The sequence below is a fragment of the Photinus pyralis genome, unplaced genomic scaffold, assembly GCF_008802855.1.
Source record: "Photinus pyralis isolate 1611_PpyrPB1 unplaced genomic scaffold, Ppyr1.3 Ppyr1.4_LG1, whole genome shotgun sequence".
Classification (NCBI taxonomy): domain Eukaryota; kingdom Metazoa; phylum Arthropoda; class Insecta; order Coleoptera; family Lampyridae; genus Photinus; species Photinus pyralis.
This window is the reverse complement of record NW_022170249.1, coordinates 58,541,487-58,558,847: the sequence shown is the minus strand read 5'-3', so window position 1 is coordinate 58,558,847 and position 17,361 is coordinate 58,541,487. Positions and strand designations below refer to the sequence as shown.

The following is a 17,361-nucleotide window of genomic DNA, read 5'->3' as shown; positions in this document are numbered from 1 at the left end:
CTATTTTTAGTAAATGTTTTCTACTTGATATTACTAGGATTTATATGGCTGTGATGGAAACATATTTTTAATATTTTAATTCGTCAACTCTCATCTTAGTACTATAATTTATCACAGTTCATTTGACATTATTTTTGTACTATTGCCCCATATTATTTGATCAAAATTATTTTTTATTTAAAATGGCAGTCAACAAAATCTGCAGTTGAAATCAAATTGGATGGTGCTTGTGAACGGGTCAAGATTGAAACAAATTTTTGTTCTAATAATCCAGTTCATTTTAGTTACCAGTATCCAATGACTGTCTCTAGTACAATTATGATAAATTACGTTTTGCATGATTTAAAGAATGGCCTTGAGAGTACAAATGCACATTAGTAACATTTGATATTTTTGGTATTGCATTTTTAATAAAAATTATTCGTTTAGTTATTAGTATTAGATACTTATTCGAAATAAATTAAATGTTTTTTTACTTGTAAATATTGTTAATAATGTTGTTTTGTTTTTAAATTAATGGAAATGTGATTCGTTGTATGTAAATAATAGTGCACTAGTAACATGCGATTCGAAGGTTGTCAGTTGTTACGTTACATTTGGCACATTTTATATATTAGACGTTATTGGGAACTTGAATAATAATCGGACTGAACATTCATTGTTGCATCAAAGAAGGGGACAAATGCAATGTAAGGTACTACTTTTACTGTGATTAGTCATATCTTGTCATGCACGAAAATCTTTACCAGTTCCCTTTGTGTGCGTGATTATTGCTCCGACATCTTCCAACGTAGATAGGGCAGGTGTCCCTTACTTTTTATTAATATATATTATGTACAGCATTAGTTAATTATATTATATAGATTTAAGAAAGAAGAGTGATAAATAACATACCTATTTAAAACATTGCTACTTTGCTTTTAAAAACTCAATTGTTAATTACAGTTGAAAGTTTATAGAAGAAGAAGAATTCTGCTATTGGTAGTTAATCGTATTAGAAGTCGTGTATTGTTACTATGAGATTTTTATTCATTATATAATATACATACAATCCTATATATTGAGTAGAGTAGCAATTTGAGATTATAATAAATAATAACAGAAATGGTTCCTTCATTCATTTTCTTCATTCAGATGCACTTGTTCCTTGATATTTTGTTTGTAACTATCCGATAATCTTTTCCCTTCTCGAGTGTAGGAAGGATCGAACATGTGACCTTCCGGATTTTGTTTAAATAAAAACTCTGCCAAAAAATCAATTGGATCATCTGGCCTTAGACGTGCCACTTCAACCAACCCCTTTCCAAGTATTGGAAAGACAAACTTGATTAGGTAATGACGAAGAGGTTCTGCCTGAGCTATCAGAACTTTTTCTTCTTCATTTTGCAGTTGTTCAAGTAACTCTGACCATTTCTCCATTTTACTTTGATGCTCTTCAACTGCTTGTCTTTGCAGCATCTAGTGAGAAAGAATATTGACTATTAATGAAGAGAAATGTGGTGCAGTGACAGAAAAGAGTGTGATATAAATGACTTTTGCTGTAATGCCATTGTTGCTCACTTTTGGAGAAGGAATTACTACATCTTTGCCGCTTTTTATGCAGGAGTTGTCCTATGAATGATTTATGTAAAGCAACACAGCCTTTGAAAAACACAATACAACTGAATACCGAACGATCCTCGAGATCTTCATACATCCTTTTTACAACACTTTAAGGGGTTGATTCTGTCCTATGGGATGCCGTTTGTCATAATTATGCACCCGTAATAGTAGTTTACATTGCGAGACCGTTACATAGAACTTTACAAGCGAGCACGGAAGTTAACAAGCGAGCTTTTTATCCGTGCGAGCTTGTAAAGTTCGGGTAACGGGTGAGCAGTTGTACAACGTTTTATGGTATTCCGAATCGTAAATCTTTAACGAAAAGTTCTTTTTCTTTGGAAAAAAACGAAAGTTATTCAATCGAACTGGCCGTTGAAAATATTTGGCGAACGTTACTACGACAACATTCTGTATAAACAAAAAAAAACGTTTTGTGTTTTTCTTGAATCTGACAGAAAATGGATCTTCCAGACGAAATAATCCAAGAAGCGGAAGAAGCTAGTGGAAAATTAATACCTGAGAAATCCCGAAACCGGTACGAAAAGGAACTGACAGCATTTAACGAATGGAGAGCAAAGAGAGTCGGCGAAATGGTACTGAACGAGACCGTTGTGTTGGCGTACGTTTCTGGTCTATCAAAAGTCTTCAAGGCATCAAGTCTATGGACTAAATTTTCGATGCTGAAGAAAGCTCTCATCGTTAATGGCAATGTTGATATATCTAGGTTTGTTGCGAGAACAATAATCACCGTATTTGTTGTATCTACCTAATTTAATTGGTTTTATAGATTTGGAAAGGTTATCGCGTTCATGAAGGCTCAAAATGTTAATTACGTGCCGAAGAAATCTAAGATTTTGTCTGTTGAGGACACCCGCCAATTTATTTTAGAAGCTTCAGATGATTTTTTGCTCTGCAAAGTTGTCTTGATCTTTGGACTGTATGGGGCTTGTCGCCGAGATGAACTACTTAAGCTAATTGTGGATGATATTGAGGACCATGAGAAGTACGCTCTAGTAAAGTTGCAAGATACGAAGACTCATACATCTAGATCGTTTATTATTCCTGATGCAAATGGATCTTTGAATCCTTATGAGATTTATAAAAAATATGCCAAATTACGTCCTCTTGATGTTGGAACGAGACGCTTTTTTTTGGGATACAGAAAAGGAAAGTGCGTTGCTCAGCCGGCTGGTATGCATACCATTGGTGGTGTACCGCGAAAAGTAGCAGAATTCCTTGGTCTGGATCACCCTGAAAAGTATACTGGGCACTGTTTAAGACGAAGTGGTGCTAGTATGGTTGCGGAATCTGCTGGAAATCTTCTGCCAGTAAAACAAATTGGTGGCTGGAAGTCCTCAAGAGTGGCAGAGGGATACATCGAAGCGTCAGTGAAGAGCAAAATGGCAGTTGCAGCAATGATACCCCTGGCGGGGCCTAGCAATATCCACTCAACGCCAAATGGGGCTGTTGCATCGTCTTCAACTGCTGGACTAATGATTAGTGGGAATTCTAACTGCACGATTGAAGTGCATATGTGTAAACATAATGATTGTTCTTAATTTTTCTTATTTGTTGCCTTCTGCCTTTGCATATCTTTAATAAATATGTATTGTTGCTAAACAGCCCGTTATTTAGCCCGTAAAAAAAATAACGGGCTAGCCCGTAAAGAGTCTCTTTATGCATAGAATCATAGATCAATAGAAAGGTGTTTACGATTCAGAATACCATAAAATATATTTATTTTCGCTAAAATATTATTTTTTGGTCGATATATAGTACTTTTTGAACGTATTCAGTGAATAGGAGTTTGCATGCAATGTAATTTCCCCATGTTCGATTTTAAAAAAACGTCATCTAATGAGTAGTTCAAATGAATATAGTAGATACAATTGACAACTGTCACATTTTTAAAAATACCGACGTCCAATTTAATTTCGAAATCGGTTAGGTGATAGTGATAGCTTAGAATGTCAAGGAGGACACTTCGAACATTTATTGTAGTTGTTTTCGTTATTTAGTTTCTTCATTTATGTATAATAATTGAATAGATAAAATTAGTAGAATTGGTGCACATGACCTACAATTAATTAAAGGTTGGTTCACAATGAATTGTGGTGTCAGCGCTTGCCATGTGACGTTATAGTATATTAAGTATGGAGAACGGTAAGGGATTTTTACCGTTCGAAGACAATTGTTTGGAGGAGGAGCGAAGCGACGACTCCAATTATTGTCTGAGAACGGTAACCCTTAACGTTCGACGTGCTTATAACATTTTTTGCGCGATCGAAATTAAAATTATGCAACCAATATAAATATGCACTAAGAAATTAACGAGCAGAATAAATCGAAATGATCGAAGTGGTATGGTTGTACATCACTAGGTAACCAGTTTAATTGTCAAAATTGAAATTAATAATTTCATAAAAATGTGCATGTGTCTGATGTAGTTTACTAGCTTTGCACTTCCTTTATGACTTTATGAGCGTTTTTCTATAGGAAACAACAGCACAAATTGTACGTTTAATGTACCTAACAATAATTAAAGATTAAATGTAATGTAAGACTGTTGATTTTTAAAAAGGCGTCGGTAAGTATTTTTGCTGTTCTGTTTTTAGATCGGTAAGTAATTTTGGCGTCGTCGTAATCATAGCAACTGGTAAATTCTACGTACTGTCATGGAAACACCCATGGTAAATAGTCAGAAATGACCGATCGCGCAAAACGTTATCTTAAGAGTCTTCTGTACCCACTGCACCCAATGTAAATTTCTATAAGAGCGCCCACTATAAAAACGCAAGTTGTTTTTCAAAAATAAATTTTTTTTAAGAACTATTTTTTAAATTTAGATCTTTATCTACAAAATGTTCGGGCTATTTTTTTTTTAAAGTTTATAGCAACTGAATACCGATTGTTTAAAGGTTAGATGTTTTGCATCGATTATTGCGCTAATCTGTTTTATTTTTTTACTCTGGAACAAAACGGTTTATGGAAAAAGTAAACCGACAGTTTTCTAGATAGGTTACTTCTAAACATTACCCCAAAAATTGAAATCATATTTTTTGGAAATAAAGTCTGTATCTTGGCGGGCGGTAAATCAACAATTTGAGTGTAACAAGTAGCGCCGCTGCACAGTGTCGACGGGAACTAACTAAGGACCAAAATAGGAGTTGACTAAGCAAGAATATCATCTTGTTTCTTGCAACTATAATCATCTATACACCATAATGTAAAAAAGTTGCGCTTAGGTAAAGAAGACTCTTAAGGTTAAGAAAAATTTATCCTAAAGTTGCTATGACCTCACATGGCTTCTTTAAAAAAATCTTACCGAGCGCTCTTCATCACCAAGACTATAGAGTTGCTGTTCATAGTCACACAAGTTGCGTGTTTTGCTGGTGGGAATGTGAACCGCGCACACCTCATAGATTGATGCGTTTTTTTTTTTAAATCGAATATAGGGAAATTTAATTACATTGCATACAAAAGCCATAAATTCAATGCAAAAGCGTATGTTCGCATTTAAAAAAAACTCACTGTATAATATAATTTGAGTTTTTTTTAATGCGAACATACGCTTTTGCATTGAATTTATGGCTTTTGTATGCAATGTAATTAAATTTCCCTATGTTCGATTTTAAAAAAAACACATCAATCTATGAGGTGTGCGCGGTTCACATTCCCACCAGCAAAACACGCAACTTGTGTGACTATGAACAGCAACTCTAGTCTTTATGATGAAGAACACTCGGTAAGATTTTTTTAAAGAAGCCATGTTAGGCCATTGCAACTTTAGGATACATAGGTATAACTGACCTCACAGGCCACGCACTGACACCACAACTCATTGTGAACCAACCTTCAATTATTTGTAGGTCATGTGCACCTGGTATTCTACTAATTTGATCTATTCAATACATAAATGAAGAAAATAAGAAAATAAATACCGAAAACAATTACAATAAATGTTCGAAGTGTCCTCCTTGACATTCTAAGCCATAACCTAACCGATTTCGTAATTAAATTGGACGGCGGTATTTTTAAAAATGTGAGCTGTCAATTGTATCTACTACTCATTTGAACTACTCAATAGATTGATGTGTTTTTTTTAAATCGAACATAGGGAAATTACATTGCATGCAAACTCCTATGTTCGCATTTTAAAAAAATCACTGTATATATTTCATCGTCCACGGAAGACTTAAGTGTCCTAGACTTAGACCATATAGTACATGGACTGCTAATTGTAACTTAAAATATGGTCAAGGACATCGCCTGGTATGTGAGTTTCAGGGTAAACGAGTCTGTCCGAAATTGTCCGATGAGACACGATTTGAGGCTGTCAACCTATAAATTAACAAATGTCAATTAATTAATCGCCTAGATATGGCAAAAAATGCAAACCTGTTCTTATTTGTGGACGTATAGAAGATAATCAAGAGTATTTAAAGCTTCCCGTACTACACGGTTACCATAAAAGCTACTCTTTACGCGATCCGAGTGGTGTTCATACGACTTTAGTTTACCCTTAGATTCACATACCCACGACTACAGTGCTCTCTATCCGTGACCACCCATTTTGTATTGAAGGCATAGCCCATAGGGCTAATAGCAGTCCATGTACTATATGGTCTAAGGTCCTAGATCGGTAACATTTTTCTACGCCTACTTATATAAAATTTTGGAGAGAGTTGAAACGCTCAAACCCCCCACTCCCATGAGTACGCCCCTGATATTTTAAACATTCTGATGTAATTACTTTCATCGTTTTGTTGCCTCGAATAGATTTTGTTTTGTTTTTTTTTATTCATCACTGTCTATTTGATTAAGATATAAAACCGTTGATATAACTGGTATCTTATTTTCAATCTTATGCTATGATAGCTCGTTGAAAAGAGAATTAAAAAATCTATCAAATAATCTAAAAATCCAATATGTCGCCTATTTAACTGTAGGACGTTGGTAAATGTTCCTCAAAGGTGGCAATCTTGAATTTTTTTTACATCAATTCTAAATTAGGCGTATCAAAGACAATAACTTTTATATAAAACTTTTTTTTATATCTCTTATACTTTCGATGATATAAGACATTAAAGGAAATGACCAATTTTAGTTTTTTTGAATTTACGTCAAACCTACTCGACATTTTGAATTTCCACAAGGAAATTTTAAATAAGCATCTAAAACTGCAAAACATTAGTCCATTTAACGAATTCTCTATCTTTAATACCAAGAAAGTTACCCGTGCAATCCCACTCGATCTGGGACACACTGTATATTAGAAAAAAATTCAGGGCGGCGGCGGCGATACACGTCGGACCAAAAGAGTTAAACCTCGTGTCAGACGGACGGCTGTCAATTTATTGTCGAGTTGTGAATTGTAGCTTAGACTTCTCTGTTTCATTCAATGGACTGGTTTGATCAATTACCTTTATCTTTATGGTATGTTCATTTAAACTTCCATTGCAAACTATTTATGACACTGATGACTGAATTTTTTGAATCGATCGATATAAGTGTGGTGTCACACTATGCGTTTTTACCGCTCCCGCTAAAACGCTCCTGTTTGACGGGATGATAATATCACACGTTATTAAATGGTACCAGTCACATATATGCGTTTTCGCCGCACCAACCGGATGCAACCGCATCCTGCTGCCGCTGCGCAGGTTGACATGACAACCACAATGACATGAAACCACGTGTTGTTGTACGTTGGTTGTCATCAGTTGTCACACTGAGCGTTGCAACCGGGTGTTTTGTTAGGTTTACAATGTTTGATGTCGGTGTATTCATCGAGTGCGTGCATGCAAAAACTGCACTGTGGGAAAAACAATCTAAAGAGTATGTAGATAAAAACTGTAGGGAGAAATCATGGGTAGAAATTGAATTTTTGGACATTCGGTAATATACAAAAAAATTTTTCTTGTTCATTCGAATTTTTTCATAAAACTTCGCGAACCTATTATTAGATTCTCTTCCTGAATTAAAAGGATCAGTCCAATATTGACGATATATCTGCTTTCGCAATAGCCCCTCCGCCTCAAGCGCACAAACCATCTTTAACAATAATTGAGACATGACACTACTTAGACTGCCAAAATGCAAAAACGCATCTCGTTAAACCGGAATAGTGTGACAAGTAGATCTCATCCTGTCAAACCGCATCCGTTTTAGCGGGAGCGGTAAAAACGCATAGTGTGACACCACACTACTATAATAGCCTAAGATTCATGACAATTATTGTTACAATAATCGTTACCGTAGGTATACTTAAGCCGGATTTATAGTTCCGTAGCCGTAAGAACCGAACCGTAAAATCTTATTACGTTAACGAAAATAATACGATTTATAGTTCCGTAGTGGCAAGTGCCAGCTTGCGCATTAGCGCGTAACGAATTCATTGTATGTCACTGTCAGTAAGAGTAACGTGCATTTCAAAATAATAATAACCAACAAAGTGTCAATAATTATTGTAAATAAACGAAACGAACGTCAGGATAAACTCAACTGTTTGAATTATCCGAGTACTATCGAAGACAAGCGCGTTAGCACGATTTATCGTAAGAAATAAGATTTGGGCATTTCCTACGTACCGTAACAGTTCTAACGCAACGTTAACGCGAACTATAAATGTTCACGCGCAACAAGTAGGGTTTAATTCCAAACGTTACGGTACGGTGTTGCGGATACGCAAGTATAAATTCAGCTTTAATCTTTAGGTGCACACAGCCCCAAATAGTACCTTCATGTTCAAAGTTTGTCCCCGAACAACCTGTAGGTATATGACTGAAACATATTACCTCCTTCTGATATTTCGCTTCCATTTCTAATTCTGCGCGCTTTTGTTCCTCGATACGTATAAGTTCCTCTTCTTGGTCCACAGTAAGGGCAAATCCAATGGGTTTGCCCAAGTGATCTATTACACTCTTCATAATACTCCCCATGTTTTCTGTGTGGTCATCCATTACATCTAAAACCAGTGGATGTATTTCTAACTCGTCAAAAAAATTTAGAAGAGTGTTAGCTTCTGTGTTGTTAGCGCGATACTCTTTCAATCGCCTTAACATGCCTTCTTCCGTGTAATGAGTACCCTGAAATTATCATAGAAATAATAGACTGATTACTTAAATTATATAACCTACCTGTATTTCTTTTTCTGGCAAAATCATGATACGTTCACAGAGAAATTGGTCGTCGGCCTGCAAGCTAATAACATAATTGGGTCGTGAATCTTGCTTCGTACCATCTTCTTCTTCATCCCCGCCTTCTCCTTCCTCATCTGTCCCTCCAAATAAAGCTTTGGCCTAGTATGTATGAGTATACAAGATTATCAAACAATGTGCGTTGATTAACCTCATCTATAGTTTTGGGATAACCGTCAATGACGTAACCTTGATTTTTAAACTTGTTTTGCATAAGAAACGTTTGCACCAATTGTATAGTATGCTCTTGCGATAGTTTACCATTTTCACTGGCTTCAAGTTCTGTTTCAATGTTTCTAATTTTTTCGTAGAGTTCCTCTATATCAATCGCCTCTTCATCTTCGCCTTCTTCTTCTTCCTCTTCTACATCACCGCCACCCTCATCCAAAAGCTTTTGTTTTTCTTCTTTAGCGGATACTTTTTCCACTTCTTCACTTATAGTTTCCTTCTGGTAAAGAAAATTATACATATATAGGTAACTTAGTTCCTTTTGGCCTGTCAAAATATAAGTAGTTTAGTTAATGCGAAGAAATCATCTTCGTACCTAATTATATACTCACCCAAATTTGAATCGTTTCATTAATCACAGATTTAACATTGACATAGTGTACACCATAATAGTCAGCCAGTTGCATGGCAATTCTAGTTTTACCGACCGCTGGTGGTCCATGGATGATTATTCTTAAGGGCACCAATCCACGCGTATTTCTAAATTCGTTTGCCACATTAGCAATATTCTCAACCATGTTAATTTCATTCTCCCATTGAATTTGTAATGTTTCAACAATAAATCCAGGTTCCATTGTTAAATTAATCGTGTATCGATCGTATAGACTTTGCTGTAGGTATTATGTCAAATTATATATATGTGCATTACCCGCGCAGAGGAATCTTACAGTGATTTCTTTATATAAAAACGCTTCTTCAGCAAATACTTCCTTTGTTCGTCCACTTCCAATGGTTTTGCTAATGGCTTTAGTAATCTGTTTTAAGGTTGAAGGCATTTGCTCTACAGCTAGGATATACTGGGGTTTGCTAGGAGCATTTTCCATTAGGCCGTGAACAACCCTTTAAATTTAAAAAGATATAATAATTGTTCTAATAAATCCGTACAATACTTGACCAAGTCTTGAATGTGAATTAACGGAATAGTATTCTTTCCCGGCCTGAAAATGGGCAAATGCTTTTCGTTATTCCATGCAAGCTTAAATAAGAAAGATAAATCTTCTTCTTCTGCGCCATAGATTATACCGGAACATATCACGTAAGTTTTAAGCTTGTCGGGATTCTGCATGGATATACATTAGTCATATATCACGATTAAATCATATTAGTATCTCTACCTTCCTCCCCCTTGAAACAACTTCTCTTTCACATTCAATGTGCTTTTTGTAGTTTGGATGAGATCGCCTCTTTTTATAGTCAGCTTCGGTGAAAGGTAAGCTCGGATCTTCCTAAAATATCGGTCAGTGCTAAGGGAAACCGTTTTACTAAATTTAAATTGAGTAGCTACCGGATCAATTGGCTTCGTCAAAGCCCACGTCATTACGGTCGAAATGAGCATGAACACTCTCACCTCTGCGATTTTCTTGAAAGTTTTCGGACCCAACTTTTTTAAGTTTTCGATTTCATTCTCAATTTCTGTAAAATTGATTACCTGTACAGCTACATCAGATTCATAATTAACCAAAATAGGTTTCTTGCAATCTTTTATTACTCTATGTGGGGATTTCCGAAATCATAGAAGACATGCCAGAAAAACCGAAATTTGCCGATTTCGTGTTTATTTTTTCCTGATATGTTATTACAAAAAAATTTTAAAAAAACACTTTCTCATTGCTACTCTGAGCTCTACAAGACATCGTGGAGAGACTTTCAAAACGATTTGATTCGGAGAAATCTTGAACTTTAGTTTTTTAATGGCCCGTAAAAAAGTACATATATACCTACTACTGTATCCAAACTGCCTAACTGACTTTGTTGCGATAATGTGATTCTTAAAAACTAAAGATCCCACATAACGTCAACCTTCGCTCAACTGTTTACCGAGTGAAAGAAGTTTTTCAGCAATCTTAATATGCAAACAGACCTTACAGCGATGCGTACCTCCACGATCAGCTGTTATGCTGGGTCCTTCTCTTTCACACGGAACATCACATATGTTTCTCTCTCGCGCGCTACTTAGGCTGCTCTCACACTAATTGCAACAACTGTACTGTTCCGTGAAAAAGAGAACGACGCAGCGTAGCAGCTGATCATGGTGCACACATCGATGTAAGAGAATGCGCATGCGCTCTCTCCATGTCTGTATCGTTGATTTTAACTTGACTTAATTTTTTTGGCAACCCATTTCGAATGCGTGTGTAACTTACTTGACAATGTATCTAGAGCTTTGGGTATTTCATCAGGATTTTGCGTGATATCATATATTACGAAACCGCACTTCATGATGTTCTCCAAAAAGTTTTCGTCAGTTTCATTTACAGTGAACAAAATATCTTCCGTCTTTTTATGGAATTGCTTATATAACGACCCTATCATTTCGTACTTTGTTCGATGGGCAGGTAAGGGTGTAGCTTCGGTGTCTTCAATTTCGGTTCCTTCTTGTTCGCCTTCACCTTCGCCCTCTTCACCTTCAGTTTGTTGTTTAACGCCATAAATTTGATCAGTTAAATACTGGAGTTACAACCTTTTTATTGACCAAGAGAAAATACCTCCGTAAACTTACCGATGATAAATATTTGGCGTTAAATCCGTCAACCAAATTAAGGAAAATCCTGTGAGGTATGAAACTTGGTTCATCATAAATGTAAATATCTTCTAATGCCTCGGCTGCCCTTTTTCTTGCAGCACTAAACCCAAATAATTCATCCAAATCGTTTATTTGTGGATATTCGTTATTAGTCATTTTGGCACTTGGTGCATTTAAATGATTGTATCTATAGTTACATTTAAAATCTAGTTGAAGATTTTTGCGCATAGTTTACTAATTGCAATGAACTCTTTTTAGCGCATTTGCACAAAAATAAAATTGGGGTATTGTCGTGGCCACTTTGTCCGCCCTATGGCAGTGTCACTATCAAATCTTTATCGTAAGGAGGTATAGGTCCTACTTTTGTCGCTATTTGGTTCGTTACGGTGTCGCTGTCAAGGCTTGCACGAGGGAAGGTATATTTTCTTTTCACTTACGAAAAAAGTTATAGCAAAATACCTTTTTTTTAACTCCTCACTTTAAATCCTATTTAAGTACGCTTCTTGAATTTTGATTCTTGGGCCGAAATTCAAACACGAAGATTTAGAGATCATTTTTGACAAAAGATTTTGATCTCAAACTCTATTTCATTGAAGAAACGGTTAATTGCTGTAATAGTAGAGCCCCTCTCCCCGAAAACCTAAGTACCTAACGTCGTGAGTTCCAGCGGAACCTTTGGCGAAGAATTTTGGGGCTTTTAGGGGCGTAGCTTGTTATTGTAAATGTTTAATGATTTAACATAAAACGCACTTAAATAAATATAACTCAATCAAAGATTAAACGTAAAATCGTCTCTGTAATTTTTACATTATTCCTACACCCACGCGCGATTTTCACTTCTCTTTTCTCAGCACACTATTCACCTTATATTGAGCTGCTGTCTAGTCACCTTTGGAATTTTTGTTTACATGGTAAATCGTACTTAACTTGAACTTCCAAAGGCGACTCGACAGCAACTCATTTTTGATCGCCCGTTATCTTTTTAGACATTGGAAAATCGCTTAACATATGGGAAATAATGATTAGGAGCTTAGACACTCTTTCCTTCTCTAAGATTAGGAGGATGGTACGTGAAAGCTTATTGAAAGCATATAACGGGCGATCAAAAATGAGTTGCTGTCGAGTCGCCTTTGGAAGTTCAAGTCAAGTACGATTTCCCATGTAAACAAAAATTTCAAAGGTGACTCGACAGCAACTCATTTTTGATCGCATAGTATAATCAAAGAGTAACTATAATTACTCTTTGGTATACACAGCTTACTTACTGCTGTGGTATAATGATTGAAAATGACTTGCATCTCTGTTGCACCGTGACTCCCTCAGCAACGCGCAACTGCAAGCGCTTGAATTTGAATTTGCTTTAACGCGCCAACGTGCAAGCATTTGTTGGATTTATACCATTGACTAAACCTCTCGCCAGGAAAGATTGCCGGTCACAGAAGACCTGATCCCGGTCTACAATCTGTGTTTTTCTAAAGATGTGAGCGACTTCCGGGATAGGATCGTGCCCATGTTGAACAAAAAGACTTTTCGTTCAACATTGGCACGATCCTATTCCGGAAATCGTTCGCATCTTAAAAAAAACATAGATTGTAAATTGACACAAGGTGTGCTGTGACCGGCAATCTTTCCTGGCGAGAGTTATAAGTAATTATAAGTTACTTATTAAGAACAAGTGCTTTCACGGTTTCCTTTATTCTAGCACCTTACACTAATTCTTACACTAAGTGGACTGTATTTACAACTGCGCTTACTGAACTAAACTTAAGCCTAGAAAACATACGAATATATAAAGTAAGGTGGTTAGGGAGTCCTTTTCCCTAAATGGGCGGAAACTGCCGCTCGTTATTCTTGGCTCACTTCTAATTCTCCGGTGTCGAATTATGAGTTCGCTCCCTAACACGCACATACGTGTTTGTCGTGATGTTCGATCGAGGCAGGGCGAACGTTGAGACGCAGTGTGACGTGTGGTGACGCAGGGTGAAGTGACGCGCATGGGCGAAGTGAACTGCCTGCGCGTGTACGTGCGAACAATGAAACGCAGTACACGCAGTGTCTGGTCACGCAATTCTATGATGTATACATTGTGTAATTTGTTAGACTCGGAATCTGATTCTGATTTTGCTGAGGAAGAAAGAGTATGCAACTCTATTGAAGAAAAAATTGCCAACAAGTCGTTACTTCGAAAAAGAACAATCTCCATCGCAATTTCCTCCCATAATTGCTGTTTCAATTTACTCTTCATGTAATTAACGTCACTTGTGTCATACAAGACCTTTCTACACCGAACTGCTTCAATTAGCTTCTCCTCCATCTTCCTTTTTGTGGACACACACAAACGAAGAATGGAAAAGTCACTGCTGTTTTGTGATTAGACCGCAGACTATCGCAGACTCACGGCGTACCAAAACTGCGCCACGTCACGCTGCGTCCGAACATTCGCTGATATATAGGCGTCCTTTGGTTGCAGAAATCTGTAGTGAGTCACCCTGCGTCCTGCGTCACTTCACGTAACTGCGTCTCAAGCCGCAAAATGACTCGCAGTTTGGTGAGGTGACGCAGCGTGAGTCACGGTGAGATTTTGTGAACCTAATAAATAAATTCCACCGCGAATACAGGTCAGCAGTGTGACGTGACGCAATCTTTGCCTAACGTGATCCTGCGGAACGCAGTGTCGATCCCGCAGTTTCTTGTAGTTATTCACGGTGAGTAGTGGTGAAAAATTGAAGAAAAATTAATTGAAGCCGTGCGGATTCGGCAAGTTTTGTACGATACCAGTCATGCAGACTATATGAGGACAAAACTAAAAACTGAAAAGTGGGAGGAAATCGCTAAAGAAATCGGAATGAAAAGTGGTAAGTTTATTTATTATAAAGTGTACATATCTCAATATTTCCCTCTAGCAACACATTCCCTCTGCCAAGGTACCACTCCTGCGGAGTTGAAATAATTTGTATAATTTTCTCGAATCTGAAAAGCTTTCTGTGTACTTCGAGCATTGCTCGATTTCAAGGAGAGCAGCTGATCTTGCGGCATATCTTCGTTGTCTTCCTCTTCACTTTGACGTACTGAATATTTCCTTAAATAATTGTGCAATACACATGCTGTCTTAACAACATTAATCACGCTTTCTACTTTAATTTCAAAAGGTGTTCGGAAAACTCGAAAACGCGAGGCAAGTATACCAAAAGCGCATTCAACCGTTTGGCGTGCTCGCAATAGTCGGTAATTAAAGACCTTGTTTTCAAAATTATCAGTGACACTTCGTTTGGGATAAGGTCGCATTAAATTCTCAGATAATGGGAAGGCCTCATCTCCTACAAACACATATGGCATTGGGTTCAGAAGTGGAGGCAGTACAGTAGGTGCCGGAAGATGTAGAGTATGATCCAGCAATTTCTTTGCCAAAACGCCTGTACTGAAAACATTTCCGTCACTAAATCTTCCTTGTGACCCTACATCAATGGTGATGAATTTATAATCGGAGTCGACGACAGCCATTAGCACAATAGAAAAAGTATGTTTATAATTAATATAAGAGGATCCACTTTTACCGGGCTTTTTAATGACCACATGTTTACCGTCAATGGCTCCAATGCAATGTGGGAATTGCCATTTTCTCTGAAAGGAATCTGCAACTGACTTCCACTGTTCTTCAGTTGGTTGTGGCAAATATATTGGTTGCATCAGCTTCCAAATACCTCTCGCACAATGTTAGAAACTGTTCGATCACCCATTCTGTAGCTGTACGCCATACTTCTGTAGCTGTTTCCTGTTGCCAAGTATCTGAAAAGTAATAATGTGTTAAAAAAATTAAAAAGTTTGTTCATTTTTAAACTTTTCCCAGAGTTTATAAAGATGTAATTAATTCATTGTTGTAGGATCTGAAGCAAAGGCGTTGTGGGAAAAACTACGACATTCATTGAGAGATGCGATTCGAAGGCAACAAAAATGTTTCAAAAGTGGAGCAGCTGCAGAAACTATCAAAGAATGGAAATTTCAAAAACAGATGGGATTTCTGCAGCCTTATATGGTCAATAAATCAAGAGAAGGAAACCTCCGACAAGACGATGAAACTGAAAACCTATCACAAGATTTTGAATCCAATGTAGATGTTGCAGAGGTATATAATGAAAATTCACAACAAATGAACATACAGGACCAACCCGAAAATATGGAGGATGAATCCCAACCTCAGACACTTTCACAAACTGCTCCTTCAATGTTATCTACAAAGCGGACGTTAATTGCAACCCCCAATTCAATTAAAAAAATGAAGAAAGATAATGTTACTACACTTTTTAAAGAAAGTATTGAGAAACGTGAGGAAAGAGCTAAAGCAAGAACGGAAGGGAGAAAAAATTTGGTACAGCAATTAAATCTTACACAAAATGATCCACTATTTCACTTTTTTTTGGCGATGTACCAATCTACTAAAAAAATGCCACCCTCATATCAACACATGGTTAAAAATCGTTTGTTCAACGAAGTTTCACAAGCGGAGGCAATGTTAATGGGTATTGGTTCTGCTGTCTACCAGCAGCCCAGCCCTGATCAGCAGCAGCTCTACTACCAGAATTTACATTCTCCTCCTGCAGCCACTCCATCCAGCAGCAGAGCATCATCAACTAGTTTCCATTCGGAACAGTCACTCTTAAGCACCCCTGAAATCTATCCGGAGAAAAACGATTACTCCACAAGTAGCAGTCGAGACGAGCTGATTAATTTGATCACTTCTTTTCCAGATAAATAATCTGATAAAAAAATTTAATAAAATAAAGTTACCTTAGAAATACACTTAGTTTCTCTTCCGTCCCGATGGGCCTTGTAGCGTTACATCCTTCTGCGTCAATTTCTTTTTTGATGATCTCATGCACTTCGATAAACTGGTCCCGGTTTAGCCGAAGATAATTTTTAAATTGTTCGTCGTTAAATTCTTTGGTCATAGCAAATTCTCCGTGACTTTTTCTTCTTTTTAAGTACAGACCTCTTGCTGCCTTTCTTTTGGTCATTTGGGAGATAAACAATACCAATTCGGATACGAGCTCATCTTCCGAATCAGATTCAGAACTGTCAAACGTAAGTGCCGTAGCTATTTCCATTGTGGGCCTGCAATCAACCGTTATTGCAAGAAGCAAACTGCGATCGTAGCAGTTAAACCCCCTCAAAATCTCACCGTGACTCACGCTGCGTCACCTCACCAAACTGCGAGTCATTTTGCGTTCGCCCGCCCTGGTAGACAGCAACACATTTCCGTGACATTTTCGATTGCGACTAAAACTTCCCACCGAAAATTCAAAAATTGTACATTACCAAGAAGAAATGACTTGGCGCGTGTGTAGGGTGAAAGTTACTTTCAGTTACCTAAGGCATGGCAGTTCACTTGACAGTTGTGGTGCTTGCTAGAACCATTGAATAATAATTCAATGCTAGAACTGATAATGTAGGGCGGGTTTATGCTAGAACTGATAATGTAGGGCGGGTTTAAGTAGATTTCATTAAACTCTTTCTAATTAACTTTGTTGCAGTACTTACCGAAGCAGTTTCTAGGAATTCTTAGAAGAATTCATAGCCATGTACCTATTCGAAATGTAGATAACAACAAAATTCATCTTGATAACATAATATGGCATTAACATACATATACCTGCCGGTTACCATACCTACTTACAATAGGTAAGCAAAAGCAGGTAAGCTAAATTATCATCAATCAATTATAACGTTTGCACGTTATGTTGATTATTTACCCCCCAGAGTAAGATTCTTACTCGGAGATTTACCCCACAGACACCACGTACATTCCTAGAA

At 37.1% G+C, this 17,361-nt stretch overlaps 4 protein-coding genes and 1 long non-coding RNA gene across 7 annotated transcripts in view; 2 read left to right on the top strand and 3 right to left on the bottom strand.

Moving 5' to 3' along the window:
* Nucleotides 1–929: 929 nt before the first annotated feature.
* Nucleotides 930–12,665, bottom strand: LOC116158803 (adenylate kinase 7-like). 2 transcript variants are annotated; one of them, XM_031471646.1, is made up of 12 exons: nt 11,530–12,665; nt 11,174–11,477; nt 10,315–10,442; nt 10,145–10,255; nt 9,920–10,089; nt 9,698–9,869; nt 9,362–9,640; nt 8,953–9,249; nt 8,742–8,903; nt 8,400–8,690; nt 1,298–1,458; nt 1,149–1,244 (listed from the first exon to the last, which is right to left on the bottom strand). In XM_031471646.1, the coding sequence occupies exons 1-12, from the start codon at nt 11,779–11,781 to the stop codon at nt 1,232–1,234; spliced, it is 2,340 nt and encodes a 779-aa protein (XP_031327506.1). In that variant the 5' UTR covers nt 11,782–12,665; the 3' UTR covers nt 1,149–1,231. The 2 variants fall into 2 exon arrangements, with proteins under 2 accessions (XP_031327505.1, XP_031327506.1); XM_031471645.1 differs by having other exon boundaries at nt 930–1,458; nt 11,530–12,664.
* On the top strand, nt 2,006–3,212 carry LOC116158827. Its single transcript, XM_031471674.1, has 2 exons — nt 2,006–2,326; nt 2,390–3,212. Exons 1-2 carry the CDS (start codon nt 2,061–2,063, stop codon nt 3,159–3,161), a joined length of 1,038 nt encoding a protein of 345 aa, XP_031327534.1. The 5' UTR covers nt 2,006–2,060; the 3' UTR covers nt 3,162–3,212.
* Nucleotides 12,666–13,232: 567 nt separating the features above from the next.
* On the bottom strand, nt 13,233–16,407 carry LOC116158850. 2 transcript variants are annotated; one of them, XR_004142837.1, is made up of 3 exons: nt 16,339–16,407; nt 14,914–15,339; nt 13,233–14,870 (listed from the first exon to the last, which is right to left on the bottom strand). It is a non-coding gene; the product is annotated as an uncharacterized LOC116158850 (long non-coding RNA). The 2 variants fall into 2 exon arrangements; XR_004142836.1 differs by having other exon boundaries at nt 13,233–15,339.
* LOC116158829 lies at nt 14,342–16,390 on the top strand. Its single transcript, XM_031471676.1, has 2 exons — nt 14,342–14,408; nt 15,435–16,390. Exons 1-2 carry the CDS (start codon nt 14,345–14,347, stop codon nt 16,304–16,306), a joined length of 936 nt encoding a protein of 311 aa, XP_031327536.1. The 5' UTR covers nt 14,342–14,344; the 3' UTR covers nt 16,307–16,390.
* A 618-nt stretch (nt 16,408–17,025) lies between the features above and the next one.
* Nucleotides 17,026–17,361, bottom strand: part of LOC116158809 (uncharacterized protein K02A2.6-like) — a 217,487-nt gene continuing 217,151 nt past the window's right edge. The window contains exon 2 of the mRNA XM_031471655.1: nt 17,026–17,133. The gene's annotated coding sequence lies outside the window, so the exon portion shown is untranslated. The remainder of the gene's footprint in view (nt 17,134–17,361) is intronic.